This window comes from Acromyrmex echinatior, chromosome 11 (assembly GCF_024713525.1).
Source record: "Acromyrmex echinatior isolate Ae372 chromosome 11, ASM2471352v2, whole genome shotgun sequence".
Classification (NCBI taxonomy): domain Eukaryota; kingdom Metazoa; phylum Arthropoda; class Insecta; order Hymenoptera; family Formicidae; genus Acromyrmex; species Acromyrmex echinatior.
This window is the reverse complement of record NC_141862.1, coordinates 2139023-2158051: the sequence shown is the minus strand read 5'-3', so window position 1 is coordinate 2158051 and position 19029 is coordinate 2139023. Positions and strand designations below refer to the sequence as shown.

The following is a 19029-nucleotide window of genomic DNA, read 5'->3' as shown; positions in this document are numbered from 1 at the left end:
AACTGGTGTAGTGCGAGGTTACACTCAGTGACCTCACTGTATCCCCACTGTATCAAGAGAAAACGCTATAGGAAAGTATCACGGGAATCTTCTTAATGGTGCTTTTTCATGAGCGTCAGTTGACGCTGAAAATCATAAAAGTAAGATTTGATTATCATAAATGACGTCGATATTTTTACGCGCGAATGAAAAAGGTTTCACGCGTCATTTTTATAATTCGCATAGAAAAGTAGGTTATATTCACAGTATTGATTTGTTGCAGTATTTACGAATAAATGTATTCATTATTAATAAAATGTTACTAGTGGATGATAGAATGTGAAATATTATAAAATTAAAACTAATAAAACATAATAATAATGGCTGTAGGAATCAACGCAATTATTAGTGTGATTATCTTATATTTATTTAGTTTATTACATAAACCTTGATTTGATTTCGACGAGCGCAATATAATAGAAAATTGACGTTTCGACTCCTCTTTGAGTCATCCTCAGAAAGAAATTAATATTATCTGATAATAATTTCTTATTTCGCAATTAATTTCTTCAAATCAATTTTTTCAAGAATTATCCATAATAACAATTTCTTATTCCGCAATCAATTTCTTCATGTAATGTGTGAGTTTCCCAACAGTTGGCAGACTATTGGAATTAACTGAAAATCGAATACGAATTGGAAAAACACACACAATACATTGTCAATTATCATTATTTCTTAAAATTATTCCTCCTACACTCACCATAAGCGCCGCATTCTATTACATAAATACTTAGATAAAAAAAATTTTTCGTAGCAATCATATTAATAAAATAATAGCTTTCGAGAATATCCGTATAATATTTGTCTTAACACAACGATTTCTAAGTGAAGACTATGAATCTTTGTTTATAATTTGAACTATAAAATCACGTATTAAAGTCAAGGTATAAAGTTAAAAAACAAAATATTTAATCGTTATCGAAAAATGTCAAATACTCTAACTTTTCTGTGTCTATCTGTAAATTTAAACTATTCTGTTGTTGTTGTTGATGCAACATCTCCGATATTAATTGCTTATTAAAAATTTTTTTCAGAATCCAATATTTCCACTTCATTCCATCGGAATTTATAATTGTAACGTGTCTTATGTTCTGTTATAACTGATTGTGATGTATTTCTTCTTATATGATTATAATGTTCTGATATTCTTATTTGTACTTTTCTATCCGTTTGGCCCACATATGATGCATTACAATCATTGCATTTATGCGGTAAATTACGTTTCTCTTTGATGAATCTGGAAGTCTGTCCTTATGTGCTCTAATAAATTTATTTAACTTATTAAGACCGAAAAACGATAATTTCGTACTATGTTATTGATAAATCCTCTGAATTTATTGGAGATGTTTTTTACATATGTGATATATAATGAACCAACTAATTATTGATTTTTTGTTATTAACATTTTTCTATTGTAAAGATTTCTTAGACATTTTAATCGATCATTCATAGTGTCAAAAATAAAATTAATTGGATAGTCATTTTCTAATAAAATTTGAACTATGAATTTCAGATTCTTCGGATGAAACTTAGGATGCAATAGCAGAAAGGTCCTGTCTACCAAGCTTATTATCGTTCCTCTTTTTGACACAACGGATGCTGGGAGAGATAACTTAGATATCTATATGAATATGTACTTTTATGATACCAATCGAAAGTGATCCTATTGTCTATAATGATCATTGTGTTTAAAAAGTTATTTTTTTGTTACCAACTTCAATTGTAAATTGTAAAGTCTATGATGATAGGCGTTAAAATATCCAAGTAATGTATCAACCAAAGAATCAGTACAGTTGTGACCACATCGTCAACATATCGGAAATAAAAAGGTAGTGGTAAATTAACTTTCTCAAGCACCTCATTCTCCAAGTCTTCCATAACAAAATTAGCTACGATCAGTGACAACGATGAAGCCATAGGAATACCAAATGTCTGTCTATATTGATTGTCAAAGATAAAATACATCGAATTAACCACAAACTAAACTGATTATAAAATTAAAAAATTCTCTTCAAGAAATTTTATTCAATATACAATTTTAACTTATAAAATCCACATTGTGGATAAAAATATCTTGAATTATTATCCATAAGAATATTTGGAATATTCTGCCTCGCAATTGTGATTAACTATCTCAGCTTCATTCACAATAGCTTCGCAAACTTCACAAGTATTTACTAAAACCTGCTGAAATTAAATTTATTTCTCCAATACATTTATTGTATATTGAAGATGTATAAATAATTTTACTATACTATATAATTGACTAATTTATTAAGTATATCTAATGAATCTATTTCGCTTCTTTAAAAAAAAAAACAGTTCTTTTGCGCGCGATGTTTATATGTTGAAAAATCTGAACTTCTGAATATCAACGCTGAAACTAAGGCTGGAATCAGACTATGCATTGAAGATTGAGATTAAAAATTAAAGATTGAAATTTCACCAATGAGGACAAAGAAGTTTTGATTCCTTTTGTTCTGATTGATCAAACTTCAATCTTTCAATCTTTAATTCTTTTTTAATCTTTAATTTTATTCTTCAATGCATAGTCTGATTCCGATCTAACATGACGTCATAAAATTGTGTTGACGCGGGTCAACTGATGCCCATGAAAAAGCACCTTTAAGGTGCTGACTCTCGACGCTCTTTTTTAGCGTCAAAATAGATCACGTAATCAAAATCAACGCTCGACATTCGTCAATTTTTGTCACATGATCTACTTTGACGATCACCTTTAAATTCAATGCATCAAACTGCACTATCAAAAATTTCAGTGCAATAAAGCTTGTTCTCATTCAGTGCGTTTTGTTTAATCGAATACAAATTTAACACTACACTGGTGCAATTTTTATTTGCCGAATACAACATGAAATTCGCACAGTAACAGTGCAATCTAATCGAATGCGAAGATTTCTTAGCACTGGGGCAGAGAGCATTAGGTCTGTACTTTTTCCTCCTGGAGAGAAAAGAAAGAAACTGATGCAAAAATTCAGCCAAAAAGAATAGGTCTATAGATCGAATATGTGACATCGAAAAAGTTCGCGCTCAGTGCGCACTAGTACGCATTGTCGAATCAGTAGATCTGTTCTTTTTGGATGAATTTTTGCAGTTCATCTTTCTTCCTTTTCCCTCCAGCCCAGCAAACGAGAATAGATTAAAATGGATTAAAATTTTTTTAATGCGTAATTTAAATCCATGAAAATGGATTGAATAGATTAAAATAGATTGAATCCGAGCTGATAGTTTAATATTCGAAAAAAAAATATTTATATTTAAGTGTTACAAATTTTATTCCTAAGACATTTATAATAATTATACCTGAAATTAACTATTAGGTGTTGGAATTAATTCGTAGCGTTTTACAAGTGATGGGAAGTACTTTCATTAATGTATTTTTTAATGCTCATGTGAAATAAATAACATTCTTTCATTAAAAACGCTACGAATTAATTCCAACACCTAATACTTCAAATTGGTATTAAAAAACGCACCTTAGTGGGATTTGAACCTTGAATCTCTAGATTATGAATCTTTTATGTTATTCGCTACACTACTTTTTCAATTGGTAAAAGTGTTATTCATTCTTTACTTCAATTACAACCAACTAAACTAGTAACGAAATTATATAAATGTAATAAAAATATATAATAATTATTTAACAGATATAATAAAATACAAACATTTATATTACTATGAGACAACATTAAAGGTAAGTGTCGGATAATCTAATCTCGCTTGGCCAGTGTCACGCGCCGTGATTAACTTAATATTCGGGCTGTGTTCGACTTAGTTTGCGAGTGTTCACATAGATCATTCATTTTACTTCTAAGAGAAACGAAAGAACGTAGCTCAATTATTTTTACGTTACAATCTTTTTCAATTTAGTTGGATTAAAACGAAAAATTTCCTACTTATAATTTTGAATGATTTAAATAGCATTTATGGTCCATTTTTAAATAAAAACTTTTTTTGTTTTTCAATTAGATTGAAAAACTGCATTTCATATTCAGAATATTGAATTGAACAGTATTCACATTGCACAGAAATTGCTGATATTATTTTTGAATTTAACTGAATTAAAAAAACTGTACTTCCTATTCACAATTCTGACTTGAGTAGTATTCACGATAAACAGAAAATGCTAATATTATTTTTAGATTGAAAGTGCCTTATTCGCCATTACACTTTTTACATTCAGCATCTTCGCTTTTTCTCTTTTCAGCACCAAATATATATCTATCTCATTTTAAGTGTAAAAAGTGTAAAAAGTGTAAGCAAGTTGAATAGACCATTACCATCTTCCCCCACCACGTGCTACCAAGTGGTAGCGCAAACCAAACCGGAATCTGGCAGCACTAGAATTCATGTCACTGCAGACTGCTTCACCGCTCTAGTCTCACCAAGTCAGTTTCACCATTCAGTCACGTTCAGTTCTGCGAGGCTTCTACGCATCTAATCGCCGTATGTTATTATCGCAATTACGAAGTGACATGTTACTGCGTGTTATCTCGATCACGCTTCGCCTAGATGAAGCTTATCTCATTGCGATTTCCTTTATGTAGCATTTAACCGCAGGCATCCATGTCGATCGGTCACCCTCCGTAGTTAAAATTCAATGCAGCAATAATTCATGTAAACAGTATTGAAGTTTACTCACAGTTTACAGGGAACGAAACGAGTTTTGGCCGAAATGAACGAAATTTGAAATGATTTTTCGGAAATTCCGTCGCCTAGAATCGACATCGAGAACTCGTGAATTTCCGCGCTCTGTTGATTTGCTCGCGACGGGGAACATGATGACCTGTTTAGCTTTTTGCGTTGCAGAGTCCTCCGGGCGGATTAACGTAGGAGATTCGGCCGTGTTCTTCCTCTAGCGAGATCTCGCACAGGTAAGGACCTAAGCACAAAGATGACTGTAACTGAGTTGTGGAACGTAAGTCGTAGTTGTAGGTTGATCAAAACATTGTGCGTTGACCTACGACTACGACTCATTTACGACCATCTTTGTGCTAAAGTCCTAGCTAACTTGTGTTTTAACGAATGAATGATGCGCGCTCATGAAAGATTCGACTGTTTACAATTGATTTTATTTAAGTAGAGGACGGAGAATTCGGAAGAGTGATATTCCTTTTGCAGCACGCAGTGACATGATCGATTCCTATTGTGATATTGCGCGAGTATGTAGTTTAATTCAATCGTCGCATTTTCAGAGTAGGAAATCTACCGCATGCTTAAAGATGTATGTCACATTTAAAAACAATACAAAAAATGTAAAAATTTCATAAATTATTTTATTTTTACGTCTGAATATGTGTAAAATTTGAGCACAATTCTTTTATAATTATTTTAAATAATTATTTTAAAAGTTATTTAATTTTTTTATTTGTTTTATGTATAATTGTAATAAATCTTATAATATGTAAATTTTTGATGAAGTAATATTAAGAATTAAATAAAATTTTGTTGAAATATATTGATCAAGCAATAATAAATGTTTTGTGTAAAAATTTATTTTATAACTTCTATTATTTATTCGTTAGTCGTTATTGACTAAAATTATAGAAAAATGTAATCATTTTACTATTATAAATCAAATTATTTGTTTTGTTTCTTGCAAATGTTTTAAGCTTGTTCTACAATGTGCTTTTTGTTTTTTGTCTTTTGTTATTTTTTTATATCTTATTTTTTTGCTTTTTATTTGATTTTTTGTTTTATATTGCTCGAGATAAAAGTTAATGAACTTCAAAAAAACAAGAAATATGTAGCAAAACAATTTGTTGATAAAACGAAAAGGAGAAAAAAAGCAAAAGGTAAAAAACAAGAAACAGAAAAAAAGAGTACATTGTAGAATTTAAAAACATGTTCATGGCTTAATATTAAAATTTGTCGATTGATATTGGCTGCGTTCAGCAGAATGTTTATTTTGCTGTTGGAAGTTTTCTTCGCGCTGATTGGATTATGCTTTTAAATCAAGAGGAACCTATCAGTAAACAATCATAAAACAGTTGCAAAATTATTGTGTTCTGCTGAACGCAGCCATTGGCTAATATTAGCTTATTTATTGGCTGATTGTTTGACTGATTCTTTTAGCTGATATTATTTAATTGACATATTTTTATCATGGGCATCCAGAAGAGCATCCAAAATAGGACATTTATCTCCCCCCTGGGCTTGCTTTCTTCTGGGCAACAGGCGCACTTTGAATAAACTGTGTTGAGAGCAGGCTAGTGCTGAACTTGCTATGGAATCTTGTGGTAGTAATAAAAAAATTAAAAAAAGCAATATTTTTCGACTTACACCTACCTTGTCGTGGTGGGAAAGTTTTTAACTAAAAGATGTATACTTTTATAATTATATACATATACCTTGATAGCCAGTGAGTTCGAGATGTCATATTACTGTCAGTCGTTGTAGTAGATGTCGACAAACTAGGGACAAGGTGCTTCCTCAGTATGTGTGAAATGTGAATTCTAAATTTGATAATAACAAAACTTACAAAAAGAAGAGCATAAAATCACGTAAGATATTGTTTGTGATATTTAATATATCATTAATAAAACATTAGACGTTTCGACTACAATCTGGCCACCTTCAGTAATTCACAAATATACTTAAAATGCAGAATATCATATATCTGATATTAAATTCAGCCATTGTATAATATAATTATATATATAAACTATGTATAAACTTGTTCTTTCATCTTGTGAAGGTGCATCGTACAACAATGTTGCAGCGCCAGTTGTCATATTGCAAATTATGTACAAAACGAATTTCCAGATTCTAATTTAAAAAATTAACCTATCATTAATATCTATCTTCTAGTTGAATTGTATGAGAATTGAATCGTTACCTGTTTCACAGAAAAAATGATGAATCTTAAGCACTTCCTTTACACAGATGGAAATTCGTCGTGAGATTATGTATTGTTATTTGTTATATCGTATATGTTACCACTATTTATATATATATGTCAAAAGTTTAGATTGTTCTAGAATTATTTATTAAGTATGAGAGAGATCTTTCTTTAGAAAAGGCAGATAAACATCAGGCAAACTTTCAGTGTCACTTTGCTTATTGATACTACTTATTTGGCTCTTTATGTATATCATTTCAGAAATTCTTCTTTTCAATAATGATTGTTCTGTATCTAAAATTTTAACATTATCCCAATCCAATTCTCATTCAACTGATGACGTGAAATCACTGACACCTCACAGGTGGATGTCAGTTTTTTGATTCAAGTTTTTAATTTCCTTTTTGTTTGGCCAACATAAGAAGACTCACAATCCAGACAATTTATCTTATAAGCCACTCCATAGTCCTCTTTGCATACACGATCTTTTCCAGTTTTAATAAATCTATTAAGTTTATTTATAGGTTTGTAAGTGATATTAAAACCCTGGCTATGTGATAATTTTTTAAATTTTTTCGATACTTTACTTAAATATGATATTATAAAAAACTTTTTCTTTAAATTAGAATTAGAATCGCTTTCATTATTGTTCCACTCACTATTTTTATCTGAATTGGTTCTATTTTTTAAAGTTTTTATTCTTTTTTATTGTTGAAAAAATGAATTCAAGAGGATAACCATTCATTAACTGAGTATGTACTAAGTCTGAAATATTTTTTTCCTGAAATTTCGGATGGGATAAAAATAATATTCTGTTTAATTGCCCGATGATCACATCCCTTTTATGCACTAATGGATGATTTGAATAATAATTCAGATATCTCCCTGAATTAGTTGGTTTATTATAAATATCGCAGATAATTTTTCCTTCTTGTCTCATTAGTTTAACATCTAAAAAAATTAATGCTATTTTCGTCGCCAAAATCTACTGTAAACCTTAGCCTTTCATGATATGAATTAAACAATTCCAGAACATTCTCTACTTTATCTTTATGCACAGACAATACAATATCATCAACATAACGGAAATAAAAAGACGAAATAATATTATTAGTCGTAATAATTTCTTGTTCTAAGTCTTGTAGAACAATATTCGCTAATATAGGGGACAATGGAGAGCCCATTGGCATGCCAAAAATCTGTTTAAATATTTTTTTGTCAAATTTAAAAAATGTAAAGTTAATTATAATCATAATTGCTTTAACAAACTCATGAAAAGGAATCGAAGTCTTGTTTTCAATCAAGTTCCACTTACGTTCAATTCACTCTTTAATACTAAATCAGTCGGAATGTTCGTGTACATCGAAACCACGTCAAATGATATAATGCTGAAATTCTTATCGATTACCCTTCCATTGAGCTTATTCACAATATCAAAACTGTTTTTGACATAACTGAAATTTTTTTTATTATTATTATTTATAATATTCTTTAAGAAGATCGCCAAAAAGCATTGTTTATGCAACTAACTATTAATCTCAGCGGATGACCTTTCTTATGAATTTTTGGCAGTCCATAAGAACTCGGAAGTTCGTCCGATACATACAATTTTTTATACATGTTTTAGGTCAATGTACTCCTTGTTTTTCCAATTTTTTAGTAAATTAATTTCTGTTGTTATTTTTAGTGAGATCTTTATTTATTAAAATGTATGTGCTCTGGTCATTGAGAATCTCATACATTTTCCTTCTGTAACTTTCGCGATTCATAATTACTGTTGTGTTACCTTTATCAGCTCTGGTAATTAAAATTTCAGAATTCTCTGAGATGAATCGTTTTACCTCCCTTGCACCTTCTCGTATAATATTATTCTCGAACGATTTAATGTCGCAGTTATCTATTGATTTAAATATTTGAATTACTTCCTTACCGTTTTACAAATTTCGTCATCAGTTTTGAAAAGGTTACACTCATGTTTGATAAACTCAAGCATTCTTTTCTTTGCTGATGACATTATTAGTAAATTAAACTGCTGCCCTAATTGCAATATGACTTTGGCTTTTTCTGGAATCTCAGTATCACTGAGATTTATTAGCCATTGTTCGTTTATACTCATTATTGCAAAATTTGTTTTAAATCTGTCTGGGCAAATATTAACATTGTACGTTGTTTGTTGTTCATAACTTCAACAGTGCACTTAAAGTATCGCAATTCATCTCAGAGTCTAACAAATGCATTATGTTATAGTTAATATTTAATATAGGTAATATTTTTTTTCATTCTTTCTCTAAATCTATGACTAGCTCGCAGGTTTTTAATTTTATTATTAATCCTTTCTTGTTCCTTTCGCCAAATTCTATGAAAATTGGTTTCTTGTCTACGAAAGAAAGAATTGCATATGTTTAATGGCAATTCAAATGCACGAAAACGGCATTAATTTTTTAGATTAATTTAGATTAAACTAATGAGACAAGAAGGAAGAATAATCTTCGATATTTATAAAAAACCTACTAATTCAAGGAGATATTTGAATTATTATTCGAATCATCCGTTAGTACATAAAAGGGGTGTAATCATCGAGCAATTAGATAGAATATTGTTTTTATCCCATCCAAAATTTCAAGAAAAAAACATTTCTGACTTAGTTTACACTCTGTTAATGAATGGTTATCCTCTTGAATTCATTTTTTCAACAATGAAAAACAAAATTAAAACTTTAGAAAATAGAACGAATTTAAATAAAAATAGTGAGTGTAACAATAATGAAAGCGATTCTAATTCTAATTTAAAGAAAAAGTTTTTTATAATATCATATTTAAGTAAAGTATCAGAAAAATTTAAAAAATTATCACATAGTCAGGGCTTTAAAAAAATCGCTTACAAATCTATAAATAAATTGAATAGATTTATTAAAACTGGAAAAGATCGGTTGTGTAAAGAGGATCATTGTGGAGTGGTTTATAAAATAAATTATTTAAAAATTGTGAATCTTATGTTGGCCAAACAAAAAGGAAATTAAAAACTCGAATCAAAGAATATAAGGCTGACATAAGAACATCCACCTCTGAGATGTCAGTGGTTTCACATCAGTTGAATGAGATGCACGAATTGGATTGGGATAATGTTAGAATTTTAGATACAGAACAATCATTATTGAAAAGAAGAATTTCTGAAATGATATACATAAAAAGCCAAATAAGTAATATCAATAAGCAAAGTGACACTAAAGGTTTGTCCGATGTTTATCTGCCTTTTCTAAAGAAAGATCTCTCTCACACTTAATAAATAATTCTAGAACAATCTAAACTTTTGACATATATATAAATAGTGGTAACATATATGATATGACAAATAATAATACACAATGTCATGACGAATTTCCATCTGTGTAAAGGAAGTGCTTAAGATTCATCATTTTTTTCTGTAAAACAGGTAATTCAATTGTTATACAATTCAACTAGAAGATAGATATTAATGATAGGTTAATTTTTTAAATTAGAATCTGGAAATTCTTGTTCTACATAATTTGCAATATGATAATTGGCGCTGCAACATTGTTGTACGATGCACCTTCACAAGATGAAAAAACATAGTTTATACATAGTTATATTACATGATGGCTGAATTTAATGTCAGATATATGTAATTCTGCGTTTTAAGAATATTTGTGAATTTACTGAAGATGGCCAGATTGTGGCCGAAACGTCTAATGTTTTATTAATGTAATGATATATTAAATATCACAAACAATATCTTGCGCTGTGATTTTATGCTCTTCTTTTTGTAAGTTTTGATTCATAAACCACGTTCGTTTTAATTATATATTATGATAATAACAAGTTGATAGCATCTTGATGACATGTAAAATATACATGCCATCAATTTGTCATTATATTGCCGGTAGTATATATGAAATGCGAGTTCATCACGTACCATCGTTTTGCCATCAATGTAACGCATTATTAATTTTCATTTGCTCTTGAAATTTTATAAATTGATGTCTATTTGCCCTTATGTTGCTAATTCAGTTTGCACATAAGTCCTATATCAGCAATTGCCGCAACTTCACAACACTCGCGCAGTACATTAGTTTGTCATTAATATCATGCTTGCTAAATCATGCTTGATTATCTGGATATATTTTAATTCTTGAAGTAATAATAATAAACGTGTGCACACGTGCATGCGCGTTTGCGTGTAATTTGTGAATATAAATATGTAAAAAATGCACTAAAGACATTATTATGATTATTATTGGTATTATTATTATATTTTATATAATGCGCTCCCCTCCTCTCCCCTTGAAAAATCCTGCTAACGTCTACGTTCTTAATTCTTCATTATTCGCATGGAACATCCAAGACATCTTATGAATTCTCTAAATAGTCTAAATATATGAATGCTATTTATATATATATATTTAAATAAAATTCGTTTTACTATGAAAAAAAGTTTTCATTATTTATTTTTATCTAAAGGATTTGTAGAATATTATTAATCTGATATAATTTCATAACAATGCACTTTATTGTGGTATTCATTGTACGTATTTCATTAAATTCTTTGTATAACTTGTTAATTACATCACATTCATTATATTTATCAGTTACGAATTTAGTCGCATTGTATACTAAGGAAGGCCTGAAGCAGAACCGAAAATTTATATTATTAATTATTATCCCCTTTGATGAAGTTTGAGAGATGTATTTATTGCTAATAAACTGAATTACATGCTACTGGCTCTTACTGGCAATTTTAATTTTTGTTGAATTTATTCTATATTTAGAATCTATATTTATTATTATCAATTTATTTCATTGTAAATCATCAAAGAGAATAATGAAAATTGAAAATATATGATTGCAATATACCTATTCTTTTTAAGCCAGCACTGCCAGTGTATAAAAATCTATGTATAATTCATATTATATATACTATAGATTTTTAATACTGATAATATATATCCGAACAATTAAAGTTCGTATTTATTTAAATTCATTTTTTTCTCCAATATGAAGAAATAAGAAGGTAAAATGAATTACGGAAAAAACTTTGCTAAAAAAGTAGCCCTATAATATTAGAGCATCATCTTACGCGAGTAATTAAAAAAAACACACGGTAATGTGGAATTAAATGCTTTTTTCGTGATATTTCTGACGAAGATTTTGATAGAAGAAATAAATCCAACGTTTAAATGTATCTAATCTGCTATTTTAGTAATTTGGCTTCTTTAAATTGCAGATGGCAGCGAGTGCACTCGAGGAGAAGATTAATAAGATAAAGCAACAAAATGAAGAAATTAGAAGGAGGCACGAGGTAAGAATTGAGTAATTCGATGAATAACTGTTCTATATAGAAAATAATGAACTTCGTTGTGTAGGAAGTGGAGGAAGATAAGAAAAAGGCGGCTAAATTGAATGCGCTGGTGCAAATGGTACCATCTACAGATTGGCCGGAGAGGAAGGAGCCACCAGAATTTTCTAATCCACCTAGAACAAGTAATAAACTAAAATCTGTCAAAGAACACCATGAACATCCTCAGTCAACAAGTGGTGAAGGACGAAAAATTCATACCTTTGCTCAGGTGCACAAAAATTATATTAAGAGGAATAAGATCTTGATTCGATAATATTTTAATTTAATAAAAATAAACGAAGAAGGTCATATTTGCTCAAAGTAAATGTTAGCGTTTAATATTATTTTTGCGTGAATCGATTCCAGTTCAACAAATGATGATGGCATGAAATATAGGAAGATCTAGGTTTGAATTTTGACTAGGATGATATTTTTTGCAATAAATTCTTTGCAGTGTGTTAAAATGCATTAGTATCAGTATTATTAAATTGCTTATCAATTTAATTTGTGATATTACATATTCTAGCTTCAGTTTAGGATTGTATTTCAAAACTGACAAGTATCAAATAATCGGCACGTAGTTTATTTGAATTGGAAAGATTTACGCAAAAATATTATTAAGCATCAACATTTACTTTGATCGAATATTCTTCGTTTACTTATGTTGAATATTTCTCGATGATCATTTATTATTATTTTAATTTAATTTAATGAGATCTTTCTTGTTTAAAAGCTTAGTTAGCTTTTTTTAAACTTTGATTATATTGAAATTCTCATCAATGTTTTAATTTTTAGGGACAAGGACCTCCACCTGATCCTAAATATAATTTTCTTGCTGATGCTGAGAGAGAGGAAGAAAGAGAGAGTACGAAGGATAACTCAAATAAAGGACAGAAATATTCAAGAGGCATATTTAAGAAGAAACCAGGAGGAAAAGATGCAACGCAAAGAGTACGTAAAACTCAAAACGAAATATCCTAAATATGCCTAGATACACTTTTATTTTTTAAATGAGCTATTTCTTGAAAAGGATTGTAGAATGAATAGAGGATCACATAGGGATGAGCATCAGCCAGAGTACGAAGCTTGGAGAGCTGAGAGAAATCGTATCGATGAAGATCGCATTAGCAGACAGAGAACTGCGGAGGGTAATTGGCGTAGAGAATGGGATAATAACAAGGTGAGAACTTCGTAAAAAAGGAAATGCCATATGATTAGTATAGATACGATATATCACATAAATGCAATTGCAGGCGCATATTGTGGATGAAATGGCGAGAATTGAAACTAAATTAGGGGATAATATAAAAAAGGACTTCAAAGATTTTGATAAAAGATATCATGTTAATGGTGAGAATTAATAGATCTTATATATAAATCTTATATACAAATAAGAATCAAAGGAATTTCAAATTATGTTTTCATCATTAGATATATATGTATAGATATATACATAATTGCTTATTCTATAGGAAACGATCATGTAAGCCATAATCGCGGTAGTCATCGTTCCTATCGGGGAAATTCGAGACATTTTCATAATAATTATGAAAATAGTTCTAACAGCACGCATTATCAGGTTGGGCATATTAAAAATCTTTCTGGTTCTGAAAAGAGAACTGTTGTTGCTACCGACAAAAGTATAAAAATTACGTTAAATCAAGGAAATATGGCAAAAGGTCCAGTCATGAGTGTTAAAGGTATATTACAAACTACAGTGATATGTTTCTGAATATAAAAGGTATTTAAAATATTTGTTCACTATTATCAATTAATAATTTCAGTAAATTCACCAAGTATTGCTGGAACAGGACGAGTCGGGCCGCGACAAAGAAGTCGCCTAACATACAGCAGTCATTCGGATGTTGAAATAACTTCCCCTGATACTGAGTCCTTTTCACGTCCAAAGTCGTATGAAGATAGACCTAAAGGTATCTATTATGAAAATTTGCACAAATCCTCGAATTCTCGAAAGTCACAACTTTTACCAAAGAAAAAGGACTTCAGTAATAAATCTCCTTACTTTCGTAAGAAGGAAATTAGAAGAGAAGATGAGAGTCTTCAGAAATATCATGAAATAGAATCAGAAAAGAAAGACCATAAAGAATTACAAAAGTTTTGTCAATCTAAATTTCAAAAGCATGAGGAAAACACTGCAGAGCCATTACAAGATATAATGACAGTAGATGAAAAAGAAAGCAATATAATTTTTTCTACAGAATCTGATGTGAATAATATAGAAATAAATAATATGGATAATCAGAATTACGGCAATTTAAATTCACACGAAATAAACGAAGGACGTGAAGTTTATACAGACAAGGAAGATGAGGCTAATTTGAAAAACTTAGATTTACCTGCGTTTGAGATTGATACAGAGATTGAAACATGTGAAAAAAATGGAAAGAGAGAAGATAAATTGGATGAGATGCAAAATATTCAAATAGTTATGACATTCGAGTGTGAAAATACTAAAAGAAAGTTAACTATCTCGTCACTAGAAAATAATAATGATGAAAATGAGACTCAATATGTGGAAAACTCGTTATGTGATGCTAATAATACTAAGGAACCTATAATGAAAGATAAAGATTCAGAACAAACTAAAGAAATCTTAAAAGATAACTGTGATACTAAACAAATTAAAGATATGAGTGAGCAAGAAAACGTCAAACAGGATGCAAAAAGCTCTCTAGAAGAAAAAAAAGTAAACAGTATTACCATTTTATCTTCAACTGATATACATTATACAGAAAAACAGAGTGATAAATTAAAAAGTGACGACAAAACCTCAAAAAAAAAAGTAATTTTAGCCATAGAAGATGAAGTTGCCACAGACGAAAAAATTAACACTGATTATAAACAGGATACAACAAAATGTATTAATGAAATTCAAGAATGTACAGATAATAAAGAGAAAGAGAATAATGTTACAAATAGTATTGTAGTTGACAAGATAGAATCTTTAAAAAAAAATTTACACATAGAAGAAAAGGCAGTTGCAAATGACCAAAACTGAAAGATAATAAAGAGAAATACGAAATTAAAAAAGTATGAAATGTTACAATATAACTGTAAGTTACCGAAAATGTGTGATAGGAGATAAAGCTTTTATAAATACTTGTTGAAAGCATGACGTATATATATATATATATATATATTTCAAAAAAATTTAATTTTTATGGCAATGTGAGTTAAAAAAATGAAGTTATTTGAATAGTTCCCAATAAATTCTTATTTTTGGAACAAGCATTCGAGAATGGATATTACTGCAAATTTTCGCCAAATGATGGTACATCGTAATTCTATTTTTTGTTCTAGAATTTTATACACACACACACACACACACACGCGCGCGCGCAAAGTGGTCAAAATACTGTAATAAGAAAGTTTTCGAAAAATTAAGTAAAAAAATTATTTGTAAATGTACGAAGGATTAAAGATTGACAGCAGTGACAAGTCAACTCATTTACATCTCATTTGCGATGCAGCTATATACCTGCACTCTATCAAACTCTACAATATATTTAAAGATACCAGAATGTTTGCAAATACCAGAATATTCGCCGTGTTTTTATTTATTGCTAATGCTTTAGAATTAGCAATGAATAAAAACATGGCGATAATCTGCAAATCTTTTGGTATCTTCAAAGATAATACCAATGAAAGCCTAAAAATCATTATCTACCATATATTGTCTCTTAGAAGAAATATTTTGAAATTCGGTTTGGCTTATATTTTGCGAAACTATGAAGCCTACTAAAGAATCAAAGGACGCCGCACAAAATCATTGGATGGCCCTGGTAAAATTTGCTAAAACTTTAGTATGTTATAGTTCTTGATTCATTAATTAAAAGTGTTCAAAGATACAAAATTTGAAAATGACTAGGTTTTTTGTTATAGCCGTTTAAAATTTTATTTTATTAATGTCTTAAAATTAATTTATGTCTCAAAATCAGATTTCTGTAATAAATCAAGAGATTTTAGATAATCATATGTGAATCACTTTCACCATTTTCATCCTTACTCCCTCCTACCCCCTTACACGCATACAAGTACAGTTATTATAGGATTTGACCTCGGAAAAATTACCATCAGGATGACTTTTTACTCAGATCTCTTTATTTTTGTATAAGATTGAAGGAGAAAAAAGTTTACAGTGGCTAAGAAAAAGAATTAAACAAATAGAGCCCAAATTTTGATTTTTGGCAAATATCTCGATAAATATTAATTTTACGAAGAAAATGTAAGAGAGAAAAATTAAAGAGCGGAAAATTTTACATAGAAAAGGTTGTGTAAGTGTTTGTCAATACTTTTCATGTATAAGAAATTATGCAAGATTTATTTTGCGCAGTGAAATTGCGGCGCTGACAAGATGCCAAGTGAAATGGAGCGTTGCGCGCGCGCACAAAAAATTTCATAACTTTGAACGAATTATCGTACAGAAATTAGCCAAAACGCATTGAAAAGCTGAAATCTTCAGCTTTCTAATGGAATTGGTTTCGTTATTCTACGATAATTTTTAACAATTCGACAATAGATTAAACAATATGTTACATGCAATTTTTAACTTTTTTCATAAAAAGCTATAAGTCGGTATTGAATTGTTTAAAAAAAATAGTCTGCAGGATATTACAGTATATGCTTTATTCTTTGATCCCATGAGAGGAAAAAATTTTTTTCTTTAAAATTGAGCTATTGACATTTTCAGTAATTTTCAAAATTCTTGAATAAACGTAAAACTTAAAATTGTCATAGCATTGCGAAAAATTATACTAGTTTGACTTCGTTCGTTTTTACTTTATATAATTTTTTATAATATTATTGTATAAGTTAATATTTTTAATAATCATTGGACTATTTATTACATAGCTAATTTGACAGTTGGATAAAGAAAAACGAACTAAATTGTCGGGAATCAATTTGGAATTTGCGTTAATTATGTAACTTCGATTTATATTTTATATTGATAAGGACCCGAATTGATGAGTTGAAACGTATATATCTTATTCGTTTTGTTACATTCACATGAAAATAAAGAATTTCTGTGCATCCGAACAGCTGATGACGGCTTTGAGGAGCTTTTTTACATTTTTCATTGATTCTTTCGAGCCTAATCTTATATATGTTTCTAAAAAAGTTATTGAAAACTTGGAATGTATATTTTTAGACCTCGTATTGAAATTTTCCGACATACTTTGAATTTTCATTTATTTAAATATGTGAGTTATTGCGAAAAATTTGTTTAAACTTGCTGATTTTGATTATCATTGTGATTGATTATCATAATGTTTTAAAAACATACATAAATGAATATAGTGAAGTCGGATATTATATTTAAAATCATCTTAAGATTAAATCAATAAAGGAATATAAAGCCGAATAAGGAAATTAATATATTGGATTCGCTACTGCCTGACGTTAGTCTAAAGTTGTGTTTCAAAATTTACTGCCAGTACTGAAAATCTATAGTGCATGTGATGTAAACTACAGATTTTTAGTACTAGCAGTAAATTTTGAAACACAACTTTAGACTAATGTAAGCAATAGCGAATCCAACATGTTGATTTCCTATTGCTTAAGTTTTTCTTATGTATATGCCAAGGTCTTAATGACCAACACACTGACCATCAGTATTCCAATTGCTTACCGTTTGTTAAACGTAAAACAAAGACAAAATGACGTAATAGAACTAATAACTCATTTGTCGAATGTGTCTTACGACTGAATTCATAAATCGATATTCATAATCTGTTTTTACTTCAAGACTACTTTAAGTAAAATTTAAAAATGTTAATATAACATCTTAAGAGGACAATTAAAATGAAAAAAGGCTCCAAAGATTAAATTAATAAAGAAATATAAAGCCAGTGAGAGCCAATTTTTCTTAGCGGCCATTGTGTACAATGATAAACTTTTTTCTTCTTCAATTTTATGCAAAAATTCACCCTTATGATAATTTTTCGAGGTTCCGCTCAATTTTCTGTCTAAATTGACTGTACTATACACCTGCGCGCACATTTTTATATGGAAAAAATGCATAAAAATTGAAGTAAACTTGTTTTATTACACTTGTGTATGTGCGTGCAGGCGGTCAATAGTACGTACGATTGGTTTTAGTTTGTTTTGCCCATTATCACAATTATTCGAAATGAATGACGGTGGTCAGTAAGTATCCTTGAATATCCTTGGATTATACTGGAATTATACTAGAATTTTACATATTCTGGAAAATTCCTGAAAATTCAGGGTTAGTCTGGAATTTATCATTTTATTCTGAAAAAAGTCAGAATAAAAAAAGAAAGAAAAAATAAAAAAAAAGTTGTGTTTGGGTATAAATTCCTTCTTAAAAATGCAATAAGTTATCAGAAAACTTGAATTTAATGTAATCTAAAATAGAACATAGTAGAAAAATTTGTGTTGACGGAATGGTTTTTTAATATTATTTATAAAGTAAACAATAAATAATATTGTTCTCAATTTGTTAGCGTTTTAATTCATTTGTATAAAATCTTAACTTGAATACAAAGCATGTAATATTGCATGAATCGATAAAAATTAATTAAATAATGAAAATTAATCAAGATTTTTACCTGGAATGTCCTCAAATTATCTTTGAATAAATTAACTAGATCTTCCTTTCATTCCTTTCATTCATTACTTAATTTTTGTGTCCCTTTGCCTCTCATGTTTGGGATGCACAAAGAAAATAAAGCGAAGAGAAAAAGAATTTTCTATCCTATGTTGCTGTCGCATTTCAGCGTGCACTAGAT

At 29.4% G+C, this 19029-nt stretch overlaps 1 protein-coding gene across 11 annotated transcripts; it reads left to right on the top strand.

Moving 5' to 3' along the window:
- The first annotated feature begins 4347 nt into the window (after positions 1-4347).
- On the top strand, positions 4348-16247 carry LOC105144370 (uncharacterized). Of its 11 annotated transcripts, none has more exons than XM_087410889.1 (10): positions 4367-4506; positions 4870-4934; positions 6178-6268; positions 12143-12217; positions 12282-12485; positions 13052-13207; positions 13287-13436; positions 13510-13606; positions 13729-13956; positions 14041-16247. In XM_087410889.1, the coding sequence occupies exons 4-10, from the start codon at positions 12143-12145 to the stop codon at positions 15273-15275; spliced, it is 2145 nt and encodes a 714-aa protein (XP_087267015.1). In that variant the 5' UTR covers positions 4367-4506; positions 4870-4934; positions 6178-6268; the 3' UTR covers positions 15276-16247. The 11 variants fall into 11 exon arrangements, with proteins under 11 accessions (XP_011051548.1, XP_011051549.1, XP_011051545.1 ...); XM_011053244.2 differs by having other exon boundaries at positions 6178-6299; XM_087410888.1 differs by lacking the exon at positions 4870-4934 and adding an exon at positions 5256-5284 and having other exon boundaries at positions 4374-4506.
- The last annotated feature ends 2782 nt before the right edge of the window (positions 16248-19029 follow it).